General features: G+C 37.7%; 1 protein-coding gene across 1 annotated transcript in view; it reads right to left on the minus strand.

Annotated features, from left to right (window-relative positions):
- Positions 1-5,687: 5,687 nt before the first annotated feature.
- The window catches only part of LOC124555324 (endoribonuclease Dcr-1-like), a 290,534-nt gene continuing 268,448 nt past the window's right edge, over positions 5,688-27,773 (minus strand). Inside the window, exons 23-26 of the mRNA XM_047129202.1 lie at positions 11,067-11,287; positions 10,790-10,955; positions 5,944-6,019; positions 5,688-5,860 (exon numbers count right to left, since the gene is read on the minus strand). Coding sequence (XP_046985158.1) covers positions 5,692-5,860; positions 5,944-6,019; positions 10,790-10,955; positions 11,067-11,287 — 632 coding nt within the window. The 3' untranslated portion in view covers positions 5,688-5,691. The remainder of the gene's footprint in view (positions 5,861-5,943; positions 6,020-10,789; positions 10,956-11,066; positions 11,288-27,773) is intronic.

Below are 27,773 nucleotides of genomic sequence, written 5' to 3' on the forward strand. Positions count from 1 at the left end.
CTCAGTGAATGCTTAAAATAAAAGAGACACTAGAGTCAACAACTAAATCTGAAAGGTTGAAAGGATTCAATTCATCTGGTTAGCAAATGAGGCAGTGTAAACAGGGCACACAACAAAATGAACAATAAGTCTTTATGTATATTTGGATGGTCTCACAAAAGGAGAAGTATACAGGAGAGATATATCACACTGCTCGGATGGTACTTCGAGAAGAAAGACATCAGAGAAAAGACAGTCACCCATCTGTATGTATTTCATTCACTCTTTATTCATTTACTCATCTGAAATCCTAAAAAGTTTATTAACAGCTGAGAATGTCAGTATTTATTTAATAACAAAAAACGAGGGTTATTAAAGTCAGCTGACTGTGTTTCAGTTGTTCACTACAGTGAATAAACTAAAGTTTATTGTGTTATTATAGTATGGCCATTTCACTTATTTGTCAAATTATAAAAATACTGTACTGAATATTTAATACAAACAGGTAAATCTTACAAGGAAAAAAGGAATGAATGTTAAGAGTTAATGTCTCACCAACAATAAGATTGTGAGTCACTGAATCAGTTTCACAAGGGTGACAGAACAACTCATTATGGCTTACTGAAGAAAGTATACCAGCCTTTTTAAATTATGTAGGAGAACCACTCAATGCCAGTTTTATTTCTTGAGACAGTCAGATATGATGAACCCACTTAGTTCATGTCTGCAGAGTACTTGCTGGAAAGCAATTCAGATCCAATATTCAGATCTGTTTCACCATGAATACCCATATTCAAATCAGTCATATCTACAAAATAGGCAAAAAAAAAATTATATATCAGAGTGGCTATGGATACCTTTCTCACATTTTGGCAGGGTATTCTTTCAGTGAAATGTGACTTCAATTGAAAAGTTGTTCATAATTATATAAAATTCAATCTTTTGTAAGTGTGAAATGAATGTTGAAATCCATGTGTTAATATGTACTTTTCATTTTTGAACACCATATGTGAAGAATTTTTAACAGTCATCAAATGTTGAACAGTGGGGATAAACTAAAGATAGCACTAAGTATTAACATAAATTTTAATTTAAATTCTGAAACAGTTATGTCTCCAAAGAATCAAAGCAGTATCTCAACTCATGTTGGACAACAGCATTAACAGTGCATTTATTTGGTTCTCTTAATGAAACAATATAAAATTTCTAAATTTTGTTTTCATTAGTTTGTTTTCTTCTACTATAGGCGATATTTTACCTACCACATATGCTACCAAAAGAACTGAACAATTCCCAACATACAAAAGAAAGACAGCATTGTTTCACCAAATGTATCTTAAAAATTACAGTCAACAATAACAAGCTGCAGTACTTAATTAAATTAAAATCACATCTCTTTTCTAATTATACAGCATTTCTGTGCAATTAATTATCTATTGTCATAGCTGCAATTGGCAACTATTGTCTAAGTAGAAGTGTATTAGCTGCAACTGGCAACTATTGTCTAAGTAGAAGGCTGTTATTGTGCAGTTCACAATATACGCGCGCGCACGTGCGTGCGGGGAGACAGGGGTGGGGCAAAGGGAATATAGGGATGAGGATGCTATTCAGGGTAGTGGTGAGAAGGGAGGGACAAGAACATTTGTACAGAAAGCAACATTTCATTAGTATACATTGCTCTTCTTAATTCCTTGCACCTTTACATTGCTTCTTTCTTTTCTTGTTGGGGTAGACAGAGCCATGTTATAAGAATAAACTACGATCAGCAACGACAAGTTTGAACATCAATAACAATGGCAGCAGCAGTAACAAATGCATCAACATTAAGATTAAGATTGTCACAATCACCATTACTACCATTATGAGAGATAACAATAAGGATCATGAAAATAGTTAAAATGATAAATAATAATAATAATAATAATAATAATAATAATAATAACAGTAACAAATTGTTCTATGAGACAGGAATGGTAAACTTTTCAATGATCTGATATTTGGTGGACAGTGATGCAGGTACTAAAATTTAACTCTAGTATCTGTCATGTCAACAAAATAGTTGCTACAAAATAAGTGGAGTCCAATAAACAATCATTCATTTGCTCTTAGTGCGGTGTAAGAATTAGCTTACAAAACTTTTACATATCAACAATAATAAATATGCTAACAACTATAGAATAGGTAATAAAACAGGCAGTCATGTAAGAATGATGCAATACATAATCAAACAAGAGTCAAACTATTTCCTTTTGTATGTGCATACATACATACACAATTTAAGTCTTACTGGTGTCAAATGCATAAAATAAAATGCTCTACATAGCAGTTTCTGTTGACAGTGATCAAATAATTGTATCAGGATCAAAAGAATTTACACTTAAATATACATAAACCATAATTTAATCAATATTGTCCTTTCTCATAACTGACTGAAGTGCACAAACAATGCTGCCAAGAAGTATGGCAACTATTCACAGCAAAAATATACAAAGACCTTTTGTTTAAAAGTTATATCAATTTGTAAGTACACAATAAAAGACAACATAAGAAATAAAACTATAATACAGCCCACTGTATGCATATCATATGTACATTTAAAATATGGCTTGTAACTTCAGTGTACAAAGTTACTTGGAAATGGTGCTACTAATTTAATTTACACAGGTGCCACAAACATTAATCCACGTGGTAGTAGTGTGTGTTATTTTCCTCAGTCAATATTCCAAGAAATAGCCCCACACTACTGCTAATACTAATTTAAGTATATCTCAATCGACTTTTACACACACAAAAATTGTAATTTCTTTATACAGTTGTAAATTCTTTGTGTTTGTAAAAAGAAAACACAGTAAGTCACATAGAAATCACAGCTTAACATGGCTATTCATATAAGAAACACAGTAAATAATACTGGCTCTCTCTGGAATTGCATAATTTACTCATAATGTCATTTATACACAAGTAAAGCCAGAATTATTTAACAGTGATTGAAAGACAAATATCAAAACATTAAAGCCACTTTAAGGACTGTAACAGTTATAGTTTTGTATCAGTAGCAATAATAAAAACAACTAGCATACAATGAAACCTGGATTTTACATTTTTTAATATACAGAATGTAAATACAATAAAAACTAAAAATTAATTCAGAATTTTATACAGACAAAAATATATCATCTGCAACTGTTTTTAATGCACAGCATGTCACGTAAATCAGCAAGAAGTTCAGAAGAACACATGATTAGACCAGTAACTCCCATCCGATAGTAGTACTACATATCTTTCACAAAGCTGCGTGTCATATTATTCATTTTATGGGAAGAGAGGGGGTGGGGAGAAGAAGGGAGGGTTGTAGTGGGGGATTAAATGATTTTTTTTTGTGGGGGTGGAGGCTCCTACACAGTGTTAGCAACTCTTTTAATGCAAAGAGAAAAAAAGAGATGAATGTAATGCAGCAACTGAACAGTGAAATGAATGAGAGAGAAAGACTGTGTGCTGCAGTTCTTGTAATTAGTTTCAAAGACCACCTTAATGATGATGCAGAATACAGACAAGAGTAATTCATGTAGTCAACTTGTTTTCATTAAAAATGTTCAGTACACTTAATTACTGCACTTGAGTAGAAAGACTGGTATTTGAATAAAAAATTAATATTAAATTAAAAGTACCAGTACAAAATTAGCAGTCAAAATGTGTGAAAAAGATAATCTGCAATAACTCATTTGTAACTACAATGGTAACAGAGCATGTGTAAGTCAATATGCACAGAAACACATGACATGCAGTCTTTTTCCAGACATTCCACCTGTGACTGGAACAGAACTTGCAACCTCAAGCCATTTAGCCATAACAAAGTGGCCTGTAAAAGCAAAATCCACATCTACATGACACAAACCACTTTTTTACAACAAGTTGAAAAGGACTGCTTTTTGCGTAGGATTTGCTACTTTTCTATTCAATTTGTGAATGATACACTGAAGAGAGGGTAAATAATGGATATTTTTTAGTTTTCTAATGAGTCCAATATTAAATAGAAATGAAAGAAAAATAGACAGTTATTTAAGACTGGAATGAAAGTAAGTGCCTTGACTTTCATTTCCAGTTTTTCTACAGAAATTTCATAATTTTCTTCACTAAGGTCACCAAAGAATTTTTATCTATCATGATTATATCTACACATCCATTTAAAACTACAGTAAATAATAGTCTTTACAGAAGTTTCATTCACAGCTGGTTTACTCATACAATAATAACAGGCACACTATATCGACCGTACGCGTGTATTTTTTATTTACACTTGTAAAGTAATAATGCCAGATGGTTGCACTGAAAATGTTTGCCAGTTGATGGAAGAGAGGTGACAAATGTGGAAAAATCCTTTCATTAATGTTTGTGAAAAATATGTTTCATGTCAACATTAAAGAGGGTACAAGATGCCATGCAACACCATGTACTGGGGAATACAGTAGCTGGCTGACCAACTCGGAGGCACAAAACAATCGAGGAGCACGTGGTGCTACACAAACCATCTACTGATATTTTCTGCAGAATTAAGAACAACATATGAATGTATTAGATTGAGTCTTTGCACTGTGTCCATTCGCAACTGACATACTCATTTACATGCACCAGGCCAGCCTAACAGACACTGCTAGAAATTGAATTTCACTTTCAAACAATTAGAGATTACAAGGTACAATAATTGTATAAGTGTTCTCAGAATAAATGTGAAGGATTAATTCCAGCAATTCACTGTCTTTCTTTTAAAAACTTAGTGGACTGGAGTGACTCTGCAGTGACTTATTTTTCCATTTATTAAAATACATTGCAATTACTTTTCATTTGAAGCTTGATAAATGTTTTGGAGAAAGATTATTATTCTTTGCTTGTGGTGGTTTACTTCTTGGAATTGTAATTCACCTGGAGTGATGGAGCTTTTGTTACCGTAGGAATTGCTTGTGTAGGAAGTTAAATGCAAAATTAGGGCTTCAGTAACAGTACATGTGATGGATCTGTTGCACTAATCAGTGATTTTTGTGTTTTTATGAATGGTTCACATGAGTAAGTATAATAGAAGTGACATCATTTAGGAAGTGAGCACTTGGGAACTGGTGATTGGGACAAGTGACTTTAAACCCAATCATGCAGGCAATAAATAAGAGAACCAACACATACTGTACCTTCTAAATTCTCCCAATGAAGTCTGTCCACTGCTTGTGTCCATAATGTTAGATTTATATGATGATTCCTTTCAAACTACTTCAAATGCTGGTTGTAGCACAGATTAGAGTAGTGCCTGCAACTGTTACCTTGTTTACTGGCTATGACAATTCTTTACATATGTCCGTAATTTCCAAATTATTTGGACAACACTGTTCTTTCCACACCACCCAAATTTAGTTTTATCAATAAAAATAATGACAATCAAAAGGAGGAAATTCCAACATAAATCTGAGAATAGTGACAAAACTCAAGTGGAAACATGCCATTTATGAATGTCTAAAGCAGATAGTGGAGGAAAATGCAGAACGCAAAATTGTAAACTCCAGGTTTTCATTGGAAAATAATAATAATAATATAACTAAAGAAAACTTACAAACGGTATACTGCTTAACAGTAAGTAAACTGTAACACTACAGAGACTCCTTGATTAATTTGCTGGAAGTCTCTTGGCTGAGAAAACAAATTAATAGAATGATGCTCTAACATACTTCATAACTTTTTAGAAAGTAATCCTTTCTTTTTAAGTTGCTTCAAGGCACATTTTGCTGCAGTACATTTGGCAATTCGGTAATTACGACCAATTCCTTTAAAAATTCCTTTTCCAAAAACTTCCACTGAGACACGCACACGACGACCATCGGCCAGTTTCTCTGGTTTCCTTAAATAAAAAATTAGTTTCATTAATTTTTCCTCCTCAGTAAATTACTATCCTAGATAATGATTAGTTACGATGAAACTCACCCAAATTTTGCTGTTTCTGGCTCCAGTTCAAGAAGTTCTCTGATTGGTGATTTTGGTACATTAGTGCTGAATTGCTCTGTAAATTATATACATAAATTGCTACTTAAGTTCTAATGTCATCTGTAGCTTAGAATGTTATGAAATAGGATCCAATGACATGGAATTAAACTTAAACCCACACAACTGGACTTGCAGAAATGAGTCCCAAATTAATGAATGACAATGAAAACTATGATATAAAGCTAAAGAATGCCCTGTTTGTCATTATGTCCAATTAGGTTATTGCAAACTTGGGAACATTGATGGGACACAGTAGTGAAATTTCACATATTCGTCAATGTAAGACATAATTCAATATGCACCAGTGTTGATGACTATGTGAACTACTGATGAAAATGGTCTGGGAACAAAAACCTACACCAGCTGTATCTCTCAATCACTTGCAATGGTATCACATGGAATGATACTAATTTTTGTCATTAATCATCATCAAGGACAACACCTGCTGCTATGATTTATTCTTGGGAATAACAACAAATATAATCCAAAAATGAACCAAACTGATTGAAGAAAACTCATGATCAGATTAGTTATTAAACTGCAAGGGTTTACTCTTTGGGAAATTTCTCAAGCATGAGCCCACAAACAACATGCAACACTATGAAATCAAAGTGCAGAAACTGATGAAAGCATAAGTGATAAATATTACTGAATGAGACTGTATGAGATTATTCATCTGCATGAAAATTATTGTCTAGACATTTTGAAACTATTGGGGATTTGGTTAAGAAAAAGTTCATCAGTTTCAAAGCCAAACTCACTTTTATACGAGGGCGGTTCAGAAAGTAACCTCCGATTGGTCACAGTGCGGGTTGTGGGGGGAGTAGCGACCCCACCTGTGCGTTCACGCACTCAACAGGTCAGTTGGCATCAAGCCGTGGTCGAGTGAACGTCGTACCTGCGCTAGTTTAGTTTTTGTGGCAGTTTGAAATGTGTGCTGCAATAGAAAACCCCGCCAAATGTGAAGTGCGTGCTGTCATAAGGTTTTTTACAGCCAAAGGATATTCTGCAGCAGCTATTCATCGTGAGCTTTGTGCCGTGTATGGACCAAGAGTTATGAGTGAAGGAGTTGTCCGTGATTGGGTTACCGTAAGTTCTGTGCACAATGGGTGCCCAAAATTCTTACTGACCACCACAAAACTCAAAGAATGGCCTCTGCATTAGACTTTCTGTCATGTTATGAGGACGAAGGAGAACCATTGTTAAACAGAATCGTGACCGGTGACGAAACCTGGATTAAGTACGTGAACCCTGAGACAAAAGAACAATCAAAGATGTGGGCACATTCAAATTCGCCTACCAAACCAAGAAAAGCCTCGCAAGATTTTTCTGCCAGAAAACTGATGGCAACGGTGTTTTGGGATGCCAAAGGGGTGTTGTTGGTTGAATTCATGGAATGTGGTACGACCATTAATCAAGACGTGTACTGTGAAACAATAAAAAAGTTACGACGGGCTATACAGAACAAACGCCGTGGTATGCTGACTTCCGGTATCGTTTTTTTGCACGATAACGCCCGTCCTCACTCTGCTCGCAGAACAACGGCCCTTCTTGAGTCCTTCAAGTGGGACGTTATCAACCATCCACCTTACAGCCCAGACCTGGCGCCAAGTGATTATCACCTCTTCATGCATTTGAAGAAATGGCTCGGGTCACAGCGGTTTGATGACGACGAAGAGCTCAAAGATGCGGTCACAGGCTGGCTCCAGGCACAAGCGGGTGATTTTTATGCAGAAGGAATTTCAAAGCTTGTGAAGAGATACGATAAGTGCCTCAATCACTATGGAGACTATGTAGAAAAATAGTGCAAAGATGTAGTTGTAAGATGTATATATTAAAATATTTTTATTTAACTTGGTGTATTTTTTTAAATTAATCGGAGGTTACTTCCTGAACGGCCCTCGTATTTTTGATGACTTGAAAATGATAGTAGGTCCTGTAACTAGGATGAAAGGTTTCTGCAAGGAGGAGGTCAATTGTGTTGTCTCTAAGAGGGATTTACATTTTAAAAGTAGTGAGCTGTGCATATATAGGGGTGTTGGGGAGTCCCCTGCAGTTGCTGCATAATGGACAAGGTAACGGTTGCAGCACATATGAGCAAAAATTCTGCACTCTAAAATCCAAAACCTGTAAGTTTCCATGTCTCTTCAGTCATCACTGTATATTCAACACAGATGTACTCTTCAATGATACTAGAGCCTCCCTTCACATATCTTTATTATCTGTGAAGGATCATTTATTTTTCTTTTGTCTGCTCCAGTGGTGTCATTCTATCCTTTTACTGTATACTTCCCTGTCTTTGATCTACGACATGTTGGTTGGAGTGTACTTGCTTCTCCAATTTGGCTCCCCTTCTACCTTGAGCCCCAATTCTGGCCAATCCTTCCTGAGTTCAATAAACCATTTGATACCTGTCTTTCCTCTTGTTCTCTCCATTGTTTCCCACACACTTTTCGTTATTCTATCCATACTCATACTGATCAGATGTCCCACAAACCCTGTCCCCTTCAGTCTGATTTCTCTTGATGATGTGCACATATTCCAGTACATTTCTTCCCTACGTTTTTATATCCATGTCTCATCACCTCTTTCAGGGCCCAATACTTTCTCTAGTTGTCCTGCACCTTAACTTCCTAGTTTTACCGTCCCAGCTGCATACAGTCCTGCATTCCTCACCATGGCTTTGTAGTGTCTCATATTCACATCTGTAGATATATTCTTTTTATTGCATATACATCTCTGGTCATGCAGAAAGGTGACCTCATATTTTTCATCCACTCTATCATTTGCTCATTGCTCCTGTTTCTCCCCATTTTGTATCCTCTAAGGTATTTCACTTTGTCCACATTTTGCACAATGCCTTCTGGAGTTTTTTCAATCCCCAGTGGTATTCAGTGTCTTTGTCTTGCTGTAGTAAATCCTTGCTTCCATTCCACTGGCTACATTGCTTAGATTGTCAAGCTGTTTCTTTGCACCTTCTTCTGTTTCACTACTGCTGTATCATATGCAAAGGCAAAGCAGTCCACTTGAGCCCTATTGCCCTTTTTGTCCCCCACATGCATCTTTTATTTATTTCCTTTCATTGTTTATTGTTCTCCAATGTCTGGTCACTTCAATCAGCACTATGTTGAACAAAATTGGTGACACTCCTTCTCCTTGTTTAACACTGGTCTTTATCTCAGACTCTTCTGACAGTGCTCATCTGAATCTTAATCTTGCCTTTGTGTCCGAGAGAATTTCCATTATCAGTTTTCGTCTACCAGTATAGTCCACTGTTCTTTATGATCCTTCCAAGAGTCTCTATGTCAGTGGAGTCATACACTTTCATGATGTCCACAACATTTACTACTGTAGTTTTATTCTTCAAGACCCTATGCTCTATCATGTGTTTTTACGGTAATGTCTATTCCAAGTATTCTCTTCCCATCCTAAATCCAACTTGATAGACACCAGTTGTGCTTTCTATATGTTCTTCTACTCTCTTCAGTAGTACATACTGCATAAAGTTCAATACATGTTCCAGTTTGTTGTTTCCTTGGAGAATGGCTTAACTGTCTGCATTTAATCTTTCTGTTTTTATTATTGGTTGAGGCCTAGAAAGTTGTTCTATACTAACTCTGTCACATGTGCAGAATGTCAGAGTAGAACCACTAACTTTGTTTCTTCCATCTCATGTTGCTCTGCATAAAAGTCTTTAATGCCAGGCACATATCACATTGCAAACAGTTATTGCCAGCTCACCATGGAGTAACATTTTGGGGTTTCACTATGTTTCCCTCAGCACAACAGTCTTGTAGTTCCCACTATATGGTTTCTGTAGAAGTAATTATGAAACAAGAGTGTATGAGTAACAAAGTAACATGTTCAGAGGCTGAATATTTTGCATTGCATACTTTTATTGATCGGTCTGGCACAGTCCTCATGATTTCCTATCCTTTACCTCAGAAAAACACTTACATCAAACATCTCCAATTTTTTGTTGCACATATTACAATCTCTGTCTTCCCCTACAATTTTTGCCCTCTATGGCTGACCATAGACCAGAAGAAGGGATCGGTTGGTAGGACATGTTCTGAGGCATCAAGGGATCAGCAATTTAGTATTGGAGGGCAGCGTGGAGGGTAAAAATCGTAGAGGGAGGCCAAGAGATGAATACACTAAGCAGATTCAGAAGGATGTAGGTTGCAGTAGGTACTGGGAGATGAAGAACCTTGCACAGGATAGAGTAGCATGGAGAGCTGCATCAAACCAGTCTCAGGACTGAAGACCACAACAACAACAACAACAACAACAACAACAACAATGGCTGCTACCAGTATCATAAAAGTTATTCCTTTAAGTTGTAATATATGTCTTAGAACCTTGTCCCTTCTTCTAGTGTTTTCCACCTATTCCTTGCCATCTTAATTGCACAGAGAATATCTTAATTCTTTATTATACCAGTCCACATCAAGTAGACTTCATTAGAGACTACAAAAGTTAAAAGTTATATGTGATTTCATACTAATGGGCTATCATTTCGAGTGAAGGCTGTCACAAAGACAAAGAGTGTCACAAATTCCACAAATTCACACACATACACATCCCCCCGCCCAACACACACACACACACACACACACACACACACACACACACAAATCAGTGAATCATCTTTTTACGCTAATTACCAAGAATGTGTACCAAATCAGATACAATTTCAAAGCACTATGAATCTTTGTCATTCCCATGAATCTAGTACCTGATATGCTAACTAAGACATAAAGTTATAGATAGCTGTGTCAAATACCTATTTCTGATTTCATCATCCGATAGTACACTCTCCAAACAGCATCGAGAGACATGTTGCTATCCAGAAAGATCGCTCCAGCAACTGACTCAAAAACATCTCCCAGTGCTTTTGGGACTTCAACATCTTCAGCTTCTTCACATTCTTCTTCTTCAATTAAATAGTACTGAATTAAAAAAAAAAAAAAAAAAAAAAAAAAAAAAAAAAAGGCATATAAATAGCTCACCAGAGTATCCAACAATTTAACATAGAATTATCAAAGCACAATTGTCACTACCTCTTCACTAATTGTATGTCCATTTTCCTCTTGAATACGAACAAATCTATCAACAACCTCATTTAATCCTGGTGATAAGTGACGGAAGTATTTGTGAAAGCCATAACGAACAGCAAGTGATGCAAATATTGTATTATTCACAAGAGCTGAGCGTAGGTCAGTCAAAGCACCCGGAGAATGTTGACGTGAATCTTCATACAGATGACGAGTGATAAGGTAATCTAGATTTAACAAAAGAAACACATGGCAATAATATGAATAAAACATTAGCACTGCATATGGAAGCTATAGAAAAAAATCAAAAATATATAGAAATTACTTAAAGTATTGCCGATTGATATCACTACTTCTTTGATTGAACTACTGTGAAGAATGCTTGATACTAGCACCACAAAAACAACTAAATGTCAGATCCTGGCTGTAATCAACTAATATCCAGCCGGCATTGGTCAAGTTGCCTCGTGTGCTCACTGTAAACCACCATTCTCAGAATACATATAATTTGAGGAATGTTGCTTATATCTTACAGAACAACACTATGCATAAAATAAATTTAGTTCTTACAGGACTCTTTACAACTGCCATGTTACTTCAATTCAAAGGGAGGGAAGAAAGGAAGGAAGGAACCAAGGAAGATTAGAGTTTATGTGCCACTGATAATATCATTATAGACAGAACACAGGTACACACTGGGAAGGATGGCTGAGGAAATCGACAATATCTTTTTGAAAGAAAGCATTTACCATAGTTGACTTAGGCAAAGCATGGGTAAATTAAATGCATATTTCCAGATGAGGATTTGAACCACTGTCATTTCAAATGTGAGTCCATTGTCTGATCCACTGTGCCAACCTGCTCTGTCACGAACATGGGATGTTACAGTGATGGTATTGTAGAAGAGTTCTGGAGAATTCCTTTATTTACCTCAGAGTTTAACAATCCATCAATGATTAATTTTTTTGTGTTTAAGAGGATTTGTTAGTGTAACACTAGAGGAAGAAAGCACTGTCTAATATTTTATACATCAGAGGATTTGGTTGCGACATTAATTATGAAACTACTTGATTACAGCAGGGATTCATTCCAATGTACAACTAATGGTACACAACAGTAAATAAATAACAAATATTAACTAAAACGATGCTGTTGCTATATGGATAGCATGAGAAATGGGAAATTTTTGCACTGGATGTTACAAAACTGAAGCTGGAATAGTTCTTTGGAACAAAAGTAACATAATTTAGTACTCATTGCCATACAGTTGGAATGAGTATTTGCTATGAAAGCACTTGATCACCAATAAAACAGAATTGCAACATTCTTACCAGCCAGTGTATCATGAGCTGGTTTCACTAATTTATTATTATACCAATTGTTCAGAGTTTTGAAGATATGGGTTCTGCCTTTAACAGGATAAAGCCTGACTGTGGAAAATGTCAGTGTTGCGAAAGTCACAATCAACCAGAAAATCTATGTTCAGTTGTCAAATTGCATCAACAATGCAGATGGGTAACGACGTATGCAAAGAATACTTCTTTTGGTAAGTGGTCATCTGTCTTTTTCTACATTGTTAGTTAAACAAATGAGCTTATGAAAGTTAAAGCAACACAAAGTTCACAGAAACACACTCAAATTTGATTCACCCTAGAAAAGTGGCAGTGCATACACACTAACTGAAGCATAAAAATTGGCTAAAATTTGCTGTGTAAATATGAGAGAGTATGTAACATGGGTAACGACGTATGCAAAGAATACTTCATAAGCAGAACTTCCATTCAAACAAATATAGATTGCGCAGGAATTTCACCATAAAGAAGGTATGTAGTATAAAGAGTGGCACAACCAGCTTTCAGTTAAGGTTAAAAAGAACACTAATTGCATTAAAGTAAGTGGTTGTCATATTTAGATTATTTCTAGTTTCATAGATGCATGAATATACAGAATTTTCATTGACAATCACAGTACAGTGACTATGACCCTTACAAGTATCCCTTAAACTGCAAATACACTATGATGTTCAGTATGATACCAAAGAATAGTATGATTCCCCCCCCCCCCCCTCCCCCTCCACAGTAGGATTTTTATAACTGCAGTGACAGCACTGAAGTGATTACATATAAAAATTCAACACAGTTAGCAGAAAAAATTCAATTAAACTCTCAGAGACACCCACAACTGGTCATTAAAGAACAGAGTAACTTTAAATGTGGAAAAGACAAACTGCATAAACTCCTGACTAAATAAAAATCCCAATGATACTACACTGACGGTCAACAATGATGTACTAGATTGTGTAGCTGAAACCAAAGTCTTGGAAATGAATGTCAACTGCCCATCGAAATGGACAGAACACTCGAGAATTTCGGCAAAGAGGTTATCCTCAGCACATTATGCCCTGGGTACTCTTGCACCGGTGCAAAATATTTCATGCCTTAAAATAGCCTACTTTGGAGAGATACATTCAACCATCAGTTACAGGATAATGTTCTGAGGAATGTGCTGGGAACATACAGACTATTTTCAAGAAACAGAAAAGACCTGCATGAATAGTAGTAACAGGGCACACCGTAAAGGATTATTAAAAAATGTTAGAAATTATCACAGACCTGTGTGAATACATCTATCACACACAACATATATATGGAAAAAATCTTAATCTGTACACCAGAAACAGCACAATACATGACCATGGAACCAAATCCAGTGACTGTGTAATTAAACAGAAGAAACAGGTCAAAAACTCAAAATAGTGTATTATACCATGGAATAAAATTGTAAAAATTATACAACAGACTGCCACAAGAAATAAAAGACATAAATTATTCCCACACCTCTAGCCAAAGGCTAAAAAAAGTAATTATTAAATAATAACTATTATATTGTAAATGAACATATAAAATAACTATAGATAGTAACTTAATGTTCATAAACATTGTTCTATGCAACAATTTATGACATGATTAGAAAAGTAGGACTAAGTATTGGAGCTATCAATACAGTAAGAGACGTGTTTATTTTAATAAGAAATACTGTACAAACATATGACGACATCCATACACTGTAAACTGTTCTACAGATGAATAAATAAATAATGAGTCAATGAAAACTAACATATGCCTGATATGTTGCTGTGAATTCTTTGAATGAAAGTTCGAAAACTATGCACAGCTTAAAATCAAAACGATACAGTTTTCATAGTGCCCCAAAACTGGCAGAAGTAATTCACCAATTGTATGACAAGCACATAATTTCATTTAATCTCATTGGCCAAGTGTACTTGATATGTGGTCCAACCACCACTGAAATCAAGACGATAGTTGAAAGAATTACAGGCATTTGTGGCAAAATCCTGGCTAAGCATACTGAGGTTCCACAACATACTCTCGCACTGTGAACTGCTAGATGGAACTTGTTCTTCTGGTATTAATTTTTGAAACATAAAGTGGTTATTGAATAATCAGTGGCATAGAAAATGGCATAATACATTCAGTATATTTCAACATTAAATGTACTTGATCCCACAATTATTTGAGTATATGGCATCAGTTTGAAATATTCCATTTCCATGAAACCTCCCGAGTTAAAAAAACAGGCTGTACTCTCAACAGTATTGAATATTAATAGTTGTTGTGTGTGTGTTATAGAAAAACGTATATACATTCCAAGTAACTTTTTTCATATTTACTCTCAGCTGAAGGGAATTTGATTAGGGATCAAAGTGAACTGCAGTCATCTAATATTATTTTGTCCAGCTTGCTTTTTTACTATACTTAATTTCAATTTACATGTGGCATCAATCATTCCCATGTCACACAGGTTATAGAAGAAAGGAATCACTTTTCAGTGGACTACTAAGTGAATGCAGGCTTACACTAAAATAAAGCAACATACTGCTTCAAACAATAATCTGTCAAGTATCACTGCCTGTTTCCACAGATTTGCACATAATCACTGTTCCAGCAAAGAACCTACCACCTTTCTGAGATTACTACACCTGGTGGCAGTATTCACTACTAATTTCTCATCTACAGGACAACTCTGCAACTAACAATTAAGTGCCTGGGAGAAGGTTCATCGAATCATTTTCAGACTATTACTCTACTGTTTCACCCACAAACAGTGCACAAGAGAAATCAGCACCTAAATCTTTCCATGCAGGTTCCTTTTTATCTTATTTTATTATGATGATCATTTTGCCCTATGTAGGTGGGTGCTAGCACGATATTTTTGCATTCGGTGGAGAAAGTTGTTGATTTTAATGTCATGAAAACATCTCAACCAAACAAAAACCATCTTTGTTTTAACGATTGTCACCCCAACTCATGTATCACATCCATTACATTCTTTCTGCTATTTCATGATAAGAAATGAACTGCCCTTCTCTGAACTTTCTCAATGTCTTTCGCCAATCCTACAGTACGGCAGTACTCCAGAGAAGGATGGACAAGTGTAGTCTAGGCAGTCTCTTTAGTATACCTGTTGCATATTCTACGTCAGCACTCCACAGTCAACATGCTCCACCAGTAGAAGGCTAGCTTAAGTGTGCAAGTAGTGAGCACTGTACCCCCTCCCTTCCATTATCACAGTGCAGGGTAGGGAGAGCAGAGCTGTGTGCAGCTTTGACAGGAGACCGCACATATTTCTCAGACTAATTAATTATGCAACCACAAATGTGAAGGTCACTGTAAATGAGGTTTTACTACTATAAATTAAACAAATAAGCTAAAATCATTATCATGCCACATAATTTCATTATTAAATACATACATATTTCTTAATCAGGCATTACAGCTGTAATGATTTTTAATCACCTCTCATGCTATGGAGCAGTATAAATAACTGTGAATTTTGTGACTGTGGAATTTGGAGCCCAGCAGTACTACCACAACACGAGGGCTACACCAGACAATGGGATGGCTGGGCACCACCAGCTGCAGCCATTTGTTTGAGACCAGGTTGTGTCAGTCACCTCCAAACTAAGTCCAGCCTGCAGCACTTGGTGCCACAGTGCACCAGATTTACTGTCTGTGCCTGCCAATGACAGCCTCCTGCCAGCAGGCGGGGGGTTATGTCCTGTGCAAAGCAATCTTCCCTTCACCACAGCAGACACAAGATGCATCTGAGCAGACAGGGTGTGGGCGTTCAACAATAGAAGGCAGACACAGCAAGAAGAGGAAGCATGCTGTTGACATCACAACCATGGCCTACTGAAGGGCTGCCGGCTTGCTGCCTGTCCTGATGTCAGCACTGCAAGGCGCTGACACGTGTACCATCCCACTCAGTGGAGGCAAGACGTCCAACTGACCATCGTCAGTCTGCCATGCTACAGTAAGGCATGTCTGCCTCACATTCCCACTGGAGAAATGTGTAACTGAAAGTAATAAAGTGTTTTTCTCAATCACCAGTGTACCACTGGGTCCCACCAGCCCACTGTCCTCACAGGCCACAACGTAGTTTGTGCCAAGTGGTGCCACAGGTCATGCCACCCCCATCAGAGTGCTGTCAGAAGCATTGATGTCACACCGCCAGTGGACATTGGAGCATACTCCTGCAACCTACAGTGCCTTCATTGTGGGGTGAGTGAAACTGTTGTTTGTGTTTTGTGACAGACATGGCATCAAAAATGAAGGGTCATTGTAACTGCAAAGTTACTTTTGTGAGGCCAGAAGAACTGGTGGACATCCGCCAATTTAGGAGTGATAGTAAGGATCAGACAGGATCATAATCTTAACCCTCAATGGAAAAATGGAGGAAATGACAGATGTACTAACAGAGAGGAAGTTGGATATATTGGGATTAAGTGAAACAAAGTGGAAGGGAAAAGGTGAGAAGAATTTGAGAGGAGGAGGAAAACTGTACTGGAGTGGGAATAACAGGTATGGAAGAAATGGTGTGGCAGTGATGGTAAATAAGAATGTACAAAGCTGTATTGAAAATGTGAGATATATATCAGACAGGATCATAATCTTAAACCTGAGATTCCAAAAAGAAACACTAAAAGTAATCCAGATTTATGCACCTCAAGTGGGATGTAGCGAAGAAGAGAAGATGGACTTTGAAAATGTGTTAGAAAACCATATAGAGAGTGCTAATATAGTGATGGGAGATTTTAATGCACAGGCAGGCAAAGACAGAAAGGGATTTGTGCAAGTATTGGGATGTTTTGGATATGGAGGCAGAAATGAAGAAGGGGAAAGACTCCTGGATTTGTGCCAGAGGAATGGAATGAAAATAGCAAACAGCTGGTTTATGAAGAGAGAAAGTCATGTTATCACCAGATACAGTTGGGATGGAAGAACGAAGAGTGTAATTGATTATATTCTAGTAGATAGGGAATGGGGAGAGAAAGTAACAAGTGTGAAGGTAATTCCAAGTGTGAGTGCAGATGGAGACCATAGATTACTGGTGGGACAATGGAAAATGAATCAGTGTGTGAAAAATAGAAAACAGAAGAAAGTGATGAGGATACGGGATTGGAAATTGAATGAGAGTGAATGTGCTGAGAAGTATAGAGAATTAATAACACAAAAATTTCCAAAAGAAGTTTTCTGCAATGTAGAAAAAGAATGGAGTTTATTCAAAGACACTTTAGTCGAAGCAGCACAAAAAGTATGTGGCAGAACATCTGGAAAGGAAAAAATAAGACAGACAAGTTGGTGGGATGATACCACAATCCAAGCAGTTAGAAGAAAAAATGGAGCATGGAGAAAATGGTGGAAAACTAAAAATGACGAAGACCATAAAAGATATATAGAGGAAAAGAAGAAGTGCAAAGAAATAGTGGAAACAGCAAAGAAAAAGGCATGGGAAGAGTTTACAAAAAAACTTGAAGAAGATGTGAAGAGCAATAAGAAAATGTTCTATAAAATGATGAAAAATAAAAGGAAGGCTTCTGAAGTACCAGTAAAGATGGAAACAGAGGATGGTACCATTATTGAAGATCCAGGGAATATAAAAGATCTCTGCAAAGAACATTTTAAGAAGCTGTTAAACGCTGAGGAGCAGGTACACGAGGAAACAACAAATAATGAAGAAATTGAGAGAAGTTGGGAAGCAGAATTAGGACAAATTACACGGGAAGAAATGGAAAAAGCTGTGAAGAAGATGAATGGGGGGAAAGCCCCAGGACCTGATGAAGTATCAGTGGACATGATAAGAGCAGCAGGTCCAGTGGGAATGCAGTGGCTGTATAGAGTACTATCAAGCGAGTGGAGAAATAGTAAAATACCTGACGACTGGACAACAGGAGACATTGTTCCCATCTTCAAGAAAGGCAATAAAAGACTTTGTAAAAACTACAGAGGAATAACCCTCATGAGTCATACAGCCAGGATTTTTGAAAGAATTTTACTAAATAGAATAAGTGGAAAGACAGAAAAGGAGCTGAGTGAAGAACAGCAAGGGTTTAGGGAAGGAAGGAGCAGGATCTACCTGATATTTTCTATCCGTCAACTGATGGAAAAAAGTTGGGAGTATAACAAAAGGGTGCCAATGGTTTTTATAGACATAGAAAAGGCATATGACTCAGTTGACAGGGAAAGACTCTGGGACGAACTGAAGAAGATAGATATAGAAGATGGATACATTAATGTTATAAAGACAATGTACAGAGGCCACAATTGTAGAATTAGAACACCACTGGGGAACTCTGAATACTTCGAAAGAAGACAAGGACTTAAGCAAGGAAGTATTCTATCTCCTGCGCTTTTTAATGTTGTGATGGAGGGAATGAATAGGGCAGTTAAAGATATAGTAAAAGAAAAAGACAAAAAGATGATTTTTGCAGATGATATGGTAATATGGGGTGATAAAGAGGTAGATGTACAGTTACAGCTTGATGCGTGGAAGGAAATAATGACAAGGTATGGATTAAAAATAAACAAAGATAAGAGTGAAGTAACGGTATTTGGAAGGGAGAAAGGAATCAACGGAAATATTACCTTGAATGGAGAACCCCTCAAAGTGGTAGAAAGTTTCACTTATTTAGGGAGTGAAATATCTAGGGATGGAAGAATAACTAACGAAATTAATAGGAGGTTACAGAAGGGAGGCAATTTCTACCAAACAATAAAACATCTGATTTGGAATAATGAAGTTTCAGAAAGAGCAAAACTCCTTATGTATAAGAATTATTACATCCCTATTGTCACCTATGGTGGAGAAACATGGACAATGACAGAAAGGGACTGGAGCAGACTGCAAGCAGGGGAAATGAAATTTCTCAGAGCAGTTAAGGGAAAAACAAGAATGGACAGAGTAAGGAATGTAGAGATTAGAAAGGACCTCAAACAAAAAGTATGAGAGAAGAAATTGAAAGGAGGAGATTAAGATGGTATGGGCATGTTAAGAGGATGCATGGGCAGAGACTCCCCAAAATTATGGAAGAACTAAAAAGGAATGGGAAAAGACCTAGAGGGCGCCCAAGAACATGGTGGAAAATGGGAGTGAGAATGTCTGTTGAAAGGAGAGCTGTGACCTGGCAGCAAGTGGAGGAAGAAAAGTGGTGGGAGGACCGAGCCAAATGGAGAGGACTCGTCAGCACCCAGACCCGGCAGTAGCTGGAGCGGGATTCGGATATAGATAGATGGATAGTAAGGATCAGTCATCAGAGTCCATGTGATGAGCATAGTGTAGTTTACTTGGGCATTTTGCCCTGTGTGCCAAGTCTGTGGCAGTTGTCTGTTTTACATGTCATCATTTTGGCCATATGCAAGACAATGCAGGGACTCGAAGTGGCTGAAATTAGGCATAAGAAATAAGCATGGTAGTATTGTCAGCTAAGGATTGTTCTGTTTGCTCACAGAAAGATCTGTACCTAAAGACTGGAAAATTGCTCAAGTCACACCAATACCCAAAAAGAGAAGTAAGGGTAATACATTGAATTACAGGCCCATATCACTGATGTCGATTTGCAGTACGGTTTTGGAACATATACTGTATACTAACATTATGAAGTACCTCACAGAAAACAATTTATTGACACATAGTCAGCACGGATTCAGAAAATATCATTCTTGCGAAACACAACTCTCTCTTTATACTCATGAAGTAATGAGTGCTATCGACAGAGGATGTCATATTGATTCCATATTTTTAGATTTCCAGAAGGCTTTCAACACCGTTCCACACAAGCGTCTTCTAACCAAACTGTGCGCCTATGGATTATTGCCTCAGTTGTGTGACTGGATTCATGATTTCTTGTCAGAAAAGTCACAGTTTGTAGTAATAGACAGAAAGTCATCAAGTAAAACAGAAATAATACCCAGAATTCGCCGAGGAAGGGTTAAAGACCCTCTATTGTTCCTGATCTATATTAACAACATAGGAGACAATCTCAGTAGCCGTCTCAGATTGTTTGCAGATGATGCTGTCATTTACTGTCTTGTAAAGTCATCAGATGACCAAAATGAATTGCAAAATGATTTAGAATGATATCTGTATGGTGCGAAAAGTGGCAACTGACCCTGAATAAAGAAAATTGTGAAGTTATTCACATGAGTAGTAAAGGAATCTGCCAAATTTCGATTATGCGATAAGTCACACACATCTGAAGGTTGTAAATTCCACTAAATACTTAGGGATTACAATTACAAATGCCTTAAATTGGAACAACCACATGGATAATGTCGTGGGTAGAGCCAACCAAAGGCTGCGATTCATTGGCAGAACACTTAGAAGGTGCAACAGGTCTACTAAAGAGACTGCTTCACCATGCTTGTCCGTCCTATTCTGGAGTATTGCTGTGCGGTGTTGGATCCGCATCAGATGGGACTGATGGATGACATCGAAAAAATACAAAGAAGGGCAGCTCATTTTGTATTATTGTAAAGTAGGGGAGATAGTGCCACAGACATGATACGTGAATTGGAGTGGCAATCATTAAAACAAAGGCATTTTTCATTGCGATGGGATCTTCTCATGAAATTTCATTCACCAGTTTTCTCCTCTGATTGCGAAAACATTCTGTTGGCACCCACCATAATAGCGAGAAATGATCATCACAATAAAATAAGAGAAATCAGGGCTCACTCTCGCCGTTCGAGAGTGGAATGGTAGAGAGACAGCTTGATGGTGGTTCATTGAACCCTCTGCCAGGCACTTTATTGTGAATAGCAGAGTAATCATGTAGATGTAGATGTAGAGAAGCTATGGGAGTCAGCCTAAATTAAGCAGGGTATAGAAGTGGTGTCTCATGTATGTGAAGGCTACAGCATGATTTTAGGGTTAGACAAGGCTTAACACCTCACTGATTTTGAGCATGACTACTCATGCCTGCACACACTCTTCCTCGCAAGGAGACAAATTGCATTATCTTCGTGCGGAGAGAAATTCGGACGCACCATGTGCTCATGACAACATGGGAGAAGCACCAAATATTAGATAGGGGAGGGTCAGTTTTGACAGCGGTGTCATTTAAGAGCAGCAATGATGAGTTAGCACTGTGAAACACTGACAATGTTTTCGCTTTTCAATTCACAGAATGAGGAATATTATTTCTCTATACAAAAATATGGGTATACAAAATCTTTACTCTATTATAAGACACTGAATCTATTCGCTAATTTCATTTTACAAAGGTACTAAATGTCTTACCATGTAAAAGAATTTGCAAATGGAAAATGTGAAGGGCCGTAGTGTGGACAAATAGTTTTAAAAAAGCTTAAAAAGAAACTCTCTGAAGAGGTGGAGGAAGAAGAGAAAGAAAACTAAGGTGACTTTGTCGTTCAGATGAGGTACGAAACTGTACTACTTTTAGCAAAGTCCTTGCACTTTTTCACAAATGGTGAACTTATACTCTTTCACAAATGGTGAAAGAATACTTGGCCTCAAAATTTATGTCCAGTTCAGGTAGAAGAGTTTTGTGTGGTGTCGTTATCAAACTCTTATGTCCCACACAAATTATGGCAGACATGCAGAGCCAGCTTCCAGAAATTTGTGAAGTGTTTGTTACACATTCTTCAGCACTTTATGAAAGCATAGATATCACAGGCACGCAAATGGATGTGACATTCTTAGGGGCATTGAAAAAAGTGTAGAAAATATAGTCTGTCATGGGATTTACTAATCTATATATGTCTACAGAGGGAGCACCAGGTGTGTTGGAAAACAAACCAGGATTCTTAGTGCAACTGAATGGGAAAATGAAAAAAACTTCCAGTACCCAATTTGTACTGATCTGCAGGTTGAAATGTGATCTGCAATGTGACAAGAGAAATTAAGACAGTGTAGATTCCTCAAAGCACTTCCCTCACATCTGATTTCCTCATTTACACAAGTCTCCACAAAACTCATCAACCTGTTCCTTGTGATGATGGTGGGGGAACAGTACTTGCTGCTCACAGGCCTGAGCTCACCATCTGCTCACAGAAAAAACTGTCTGTGAAGCCCTAGGTTAGACTTTCTCCATCAACATCATGACCCACAGGATTGTGTGTTGAGTGGCACCAGAAAGTCCCTGTGGCCTTGTGTGGAGCCTGACTTACCAATTGGTATGTTGCATTTAGTGGACCTGCTGAAACGTAGTGATGTATTGGATGCAGTGTATTGTCTAGCAACCTGAAGTGCTGTACACTTACAAGAAAAGGATGGAGGCAAGGTAATACCCATCAATGTGGATAATTTTAGCACCAAGGAGTTCAAGCCACTGAAGTGAATGTTAGCGGTAATGTCAGAAATTCTGGAAAAGGAATATTGCTGCAGCAAAGACGTAAGCTGTGAAAAGGCACAGGAAGTTACTAAGACTGCATTGCATAAGAAGATTAAGCATTTGCAGGAAACAAAGAGAGCGCATATGGAAGAGTCTGAGTTTCAAAAGCTGTTCTTTCCACATGAGCCATTGCCTGCATTGCCTGTTGTGCAACACAGGAATCCTATGGGGAATGAGGTGCTGGCATACACAAAGCCATACAGAATACTGCAGACCCTGCAGTTGATTTTAAAAGAATTTATGAATCAGCAGTTGGCCAGTGGCATAACACAGGAGAGTAGTAGACCATGGGGGGCGAGAACTGTAATCATACCAAAAGAGACTATAGATGGTTCAAGGAAGTATTGATTCTGCTGCCACTACCACCTGTGACGAAGCAAGCTGGGATAATTTTAATTCCCCTCTTGTTTTGCCATTTGTCTCCTTAAATTCATTTTGTTACTTTTAACTAATTATCATTAACATAAGTGAATATAATCTGCATTTCCATAAAAGAGAAAGACTGGGCCTCAATTTTAAAGTAAATAGCACCAGATCTAATTTTGTGCTTAGTTTTATGTATGTAATTGATTTTCTAATTTATTTTGACTATTCCTAGTTAGTATCGTTTGTTATAGGGTGAAATCAGTAATTGTTTTGTAACTTAAATTCTATTGTTGACATATAAACAAATATAAATTCTGTAATAAATGTAAACATTTGGAAGGCGAAATGCTGGCAATCTTGAAGTATCTATTTAGCTTTATTCAAAAACATGTTAGCAAAACCAGCCCTTCATTAATTCCAAAGTAATTAACAGTTTTGTCAGAAGTATTGTTTGCATTACTATATATGTTAATTTCATGATTTAAACAAATAATTCAGCCCAAACCTCATAGTAGAAGAAACTGTTAAAAAAGACGCAATTTTTCAATATATTCAGTTAAGTGAGTGAGTTAAGTTTTAATTGTAATTTCTGCAAATTTAACTTCGAACAATGTGTAGTTTCAGTACCAATTATTGTGATGACATATAAGCGCCCAATTTTTGGTCATGAGACAGTCAGTCCACAGCTGAGTTTCTGACGAGTAACCTGTGCTGGTAAGAACAACAACAATGGTGCAAATTAACTGTGGAATAAGTGTTAAACAATTAGGCAATGTGTAAAAACAGTGACAGTGTCTGCTCCATATGTACCTGATTATTCTTCAAGAACTGTGAACTTTGTAGTTAGATTTTACTGCTCGTAGACGTTCAACAGGAAACTATTGTAGCAGTATGTGGAGGTTTGCCTACAAACTATTAATGAGGCTTATCAAAAGTTAAACAATAGTGCACTGGCCGTTAACTATGTATTATTGGTGGGGTTGTGAACATCGAAATTAAAGTACTGTGACACACAACTGTGCACTTGTCGGCAACATGATTTACAGTAGTGTGTGTCGGAATCCACAACACATTTTTCAGCCAGCGTAGCAACGCAGTATGTCGACACCGAGGACGATCAACAACCGAAGAATTAAAAGCAGATGGGAGTGCCACACACCATTTGAACAGTAAGACAACCAAAGATACTTACCCATTTCAAACACCACAGAAACAATTGATAATCTTTGGCAGTGCCAATATTTCTTGTTGATGATGGATGTGAGGAGTGGTTACCATCAGTTGGAGGCGATTGCAGAGGATAGAACAAAGATTGCTTTTTCAGTACTTTGTGGACATTATCAATATAGGAGGATGCTGCTTGGCTTGAAAAATGGAGCGTAACATTTCGGATGGAGTACTGAAGGGATTACAGCCCCATCAATGTTTAGTGCACCTGGACAATGTAACTGTTCCATGAGAAAATTTAAAGTAGTGACTGATCATGTTGTTTTGAAGTGGTTACTAGGTTTGAAGGACCCATCTGCTAGACTTACAAGATGGGCATTAAAACTCAGTGAATTTGGTTACAAAGTAATCCACAAACTGGAGAAGAAACAAGGAAATGCAGACACACTAACCAGGAAGGTAGCAGCGATACAAGCAAAGTATCACTAACTTGCTGAGTGGAAAGCAACACAGAATACTGATGGAGAATGTAAGCAGCTCATCATGTGTGAGGGATTGTTAAGTAAGGAGGCTTGACTGGGATCACAAGTGGTAGTACCAGCAAAGTTCAAGGAATAGATGGTTATAGAGAGACACGATCATGTTTTATCTAGCCGTGGTGGGTGAAGAGCAACGAATCATAGGGTGGCAGAAAAGTACTCCTGGAAAAGAAGGAAAAGCTATGTCGATCAGTATGTTACTGTCACAGAGACCACTAGAAGCAACAAAACTATTTCAGTTTATTGGGCTGGACGTATTACGATGGTTTAACCAAACTCCAGCAGTTAACTGTTTCATGCTGACTGTAATGGAATGTTTCTCTCATTTTACTGAGATGGTGCCGATGCCAGACCAGAAGCAGTCACAGTCACACAAGTGTTGGTGATTACATGGATGTTGAACTTTGGGATGCCGAGCACAATAATAATGGATAAAGGGACGAACTTCATGTTGGACCTGATAAAAGAGTCACGTTAGTTGTCAAGAGTGAAAAAATTAAGAACTAGTCTGCTTGATCCCCAGTCAAACAGAAGGACAGAGTGGGTTCATCGAACAATCAGGAGGATTACATCAATTTCATCCATATGGACTGGGATACATATTTATCTATTTTGAAGAGTGCGTATAATTTGAAAGTACGCACTAGCACACGGTTGTTGCCATTTGAGGTGATGTATGGTAAAAAGGTATTGCCGTCGATTGATATAATTAAGTTGAAGGGAACATGAATAGAGAATTAGTCCAAGAGTTTGCAGGAATGGTGAGAGAAGTTTGGAATAGAGTCTAAAAAGCAAACACCAAGGCATTGGAGAGGCAGGGGTGTCAGTGAAGTGCATGTTAACTTTACCTCAACACAAGGGGGGCCATACAAGGTGGTCTAGTGGGTGATGTTGTCAAGTCCATATAGTCAGGAAGGAAAAACAAAAACGTTCATGACATGATATCACATCCTATACCATGTTATTGAAACCACATCAGCTGTAAATGTGAAGCTACAATTGCCAACAAGGTCAACGACTGTACATGTCTGACATAAAAGTCCAAGGGAGCATCAGAACTGATCCCAAGAGGAATACCTGTAGACTCAAGGAAGAGAGAAAAAAAATAAGGAGCAGAAGAGTCAGCAACCGGAGGAGGTTAAAGTAGTGTTGTGTACAATCACAGGCATATGCTAGGGTAAGGATTATCTTTAATTTTTATGTGAGAGATGCTGACCAGAGAGAGCAGGCTTCTGGACGAGGGGAAATGATAATGCTCCCTGTCCTCAAGATCATCACCTGGATGGATGAGTTTCAGTTTTGTCCAGTTGCAGATGGACACTAAGATTGGCATTTAATGTATGGGAACTACAGAATGAATAAGAATACTGGAAGAGGTATTCTCGGGTTAACAACAGCCAGTGCACAGTAATGGAGTACTTAGGAAGGTGTCAAGGGGATTACAAGAATTTGCTCATAGCATATGCATGGTCGATGGAACATATTCAGGGTGTAAAGGAAGCAGGAAGAAAAGAGCATGATTAGATGTTGGTGAAAGGATACTCAAGACAGTTTTTTGGGACAGTTGATGCAAATGACCTGAGTGAGCTAACAGGACAGAGGAAACCATGAGAGAGTTAGCAGAAGGGAATAGAGAGACTGTAGAGTGGCATTCCACACAGTTTGCGAGTTTGGAGAGCGGCGAGCTGAACAATGCACATGTGCTTTGACAACTAACTAGGGAAGTATTGGATTATGCCAGAGCATTTACTAGTATTCTAAACAGAGATTTACAGGGAATTCAAGCACAAATGAAAGCATTGGAGGATAATGCTAATAAGGTTTTGGCAATTACTAGAGGGTAGTGTCTGGGACACAAGAGTGGAATTAATGAGCTTGTAGGAAGCCATTCATCAGTCACTGCATAGCCAATTGAGTCTGGTGGTACTGTCACACAAACAATATCTGAAGGAATTTAGAAAGATGGAGAAAGAACTATTGCTGGCACTACAGTTAATACCAGAGCCTAACAGTTAACACCTGCCTTAGTACCATCACGGGGGAACTATGAAAGTGATAATGGATAGTGCACAGTTGTGCATTTCAGTGACAGTATCAGTGGCAGACATACACACATCATTTAGGTGTTACACAGTACACAACTATCTGGCAAGGTTAGAAACAGTGGGGAAGTTTGAGCAGATAAAAGAGGGTGGTGTGTTGCTGATAACTGAAGATGGGGACTGGCATGTGGTAATGGCAGAGAGAGAACTACAACAATGCAAAATGGGGCAGTCACTGTATGTCCTACTCGTGAGATACAGCTGTATGTCCTGCTCGTGAGATACAGAGGGAGGAAACGCATGTCATGCAATTGCTCAGGGTCAAAGCAGATGGTCAACCATGCCACAAACAGGCAATGGAACTGAAGGTATACTTACAGCAAGTGCATCTATATGAGGTATACTGGGTGTATAACGATATAGTAGTGATGGTGGCAACTTGTTATGAACAAGGGTAGCTCATGGAGTGAAATGCATGGAGCTAAGTGGTAGTGGTTTGTCAATTAATGGAAGCATATGAGATATTACAGGACCACCATTTTATTTATCAGCTACAATTATGGGAATTAATCACTTAAATATAACACAACTGCAGCTATATTGGACAGACAAACCTTTGGAGATGTTTCCTAAACATAACCTTACATTAATAAATGATACCAAAAAACCAAGTCTAGTTCACTCTCTGAATCAGATGATAGCGGCACAGGATGGGCAGATCACTGCTGAGCAACTAATGCAGCGCATTTAACAGTATCAGGATGGTAGATGATGAGTAACCCTGATATTGTGTGTTGCACAGCCAAGTGCCAAGGTGACTCTGATTTTGTTTTGCATAGCTTTAACTTGAGATGAAGAGCCGTTCAACAACCCAATTCATGGGTAA

Source organism: Schistocerca americana, chromosome X, assembly GCF_021461395.2.
Source record: "Schistocerca americana isolate TAMUIC-IGC-003095 chromosome X, iqSchAmer2.1, whole genome shotgun sequence".
NCBI lineage: Eukaryota > Metazoa > Arthropoda > Insecta > Orthoptera > Acrididae > Schistocerca > Schistocerca americana.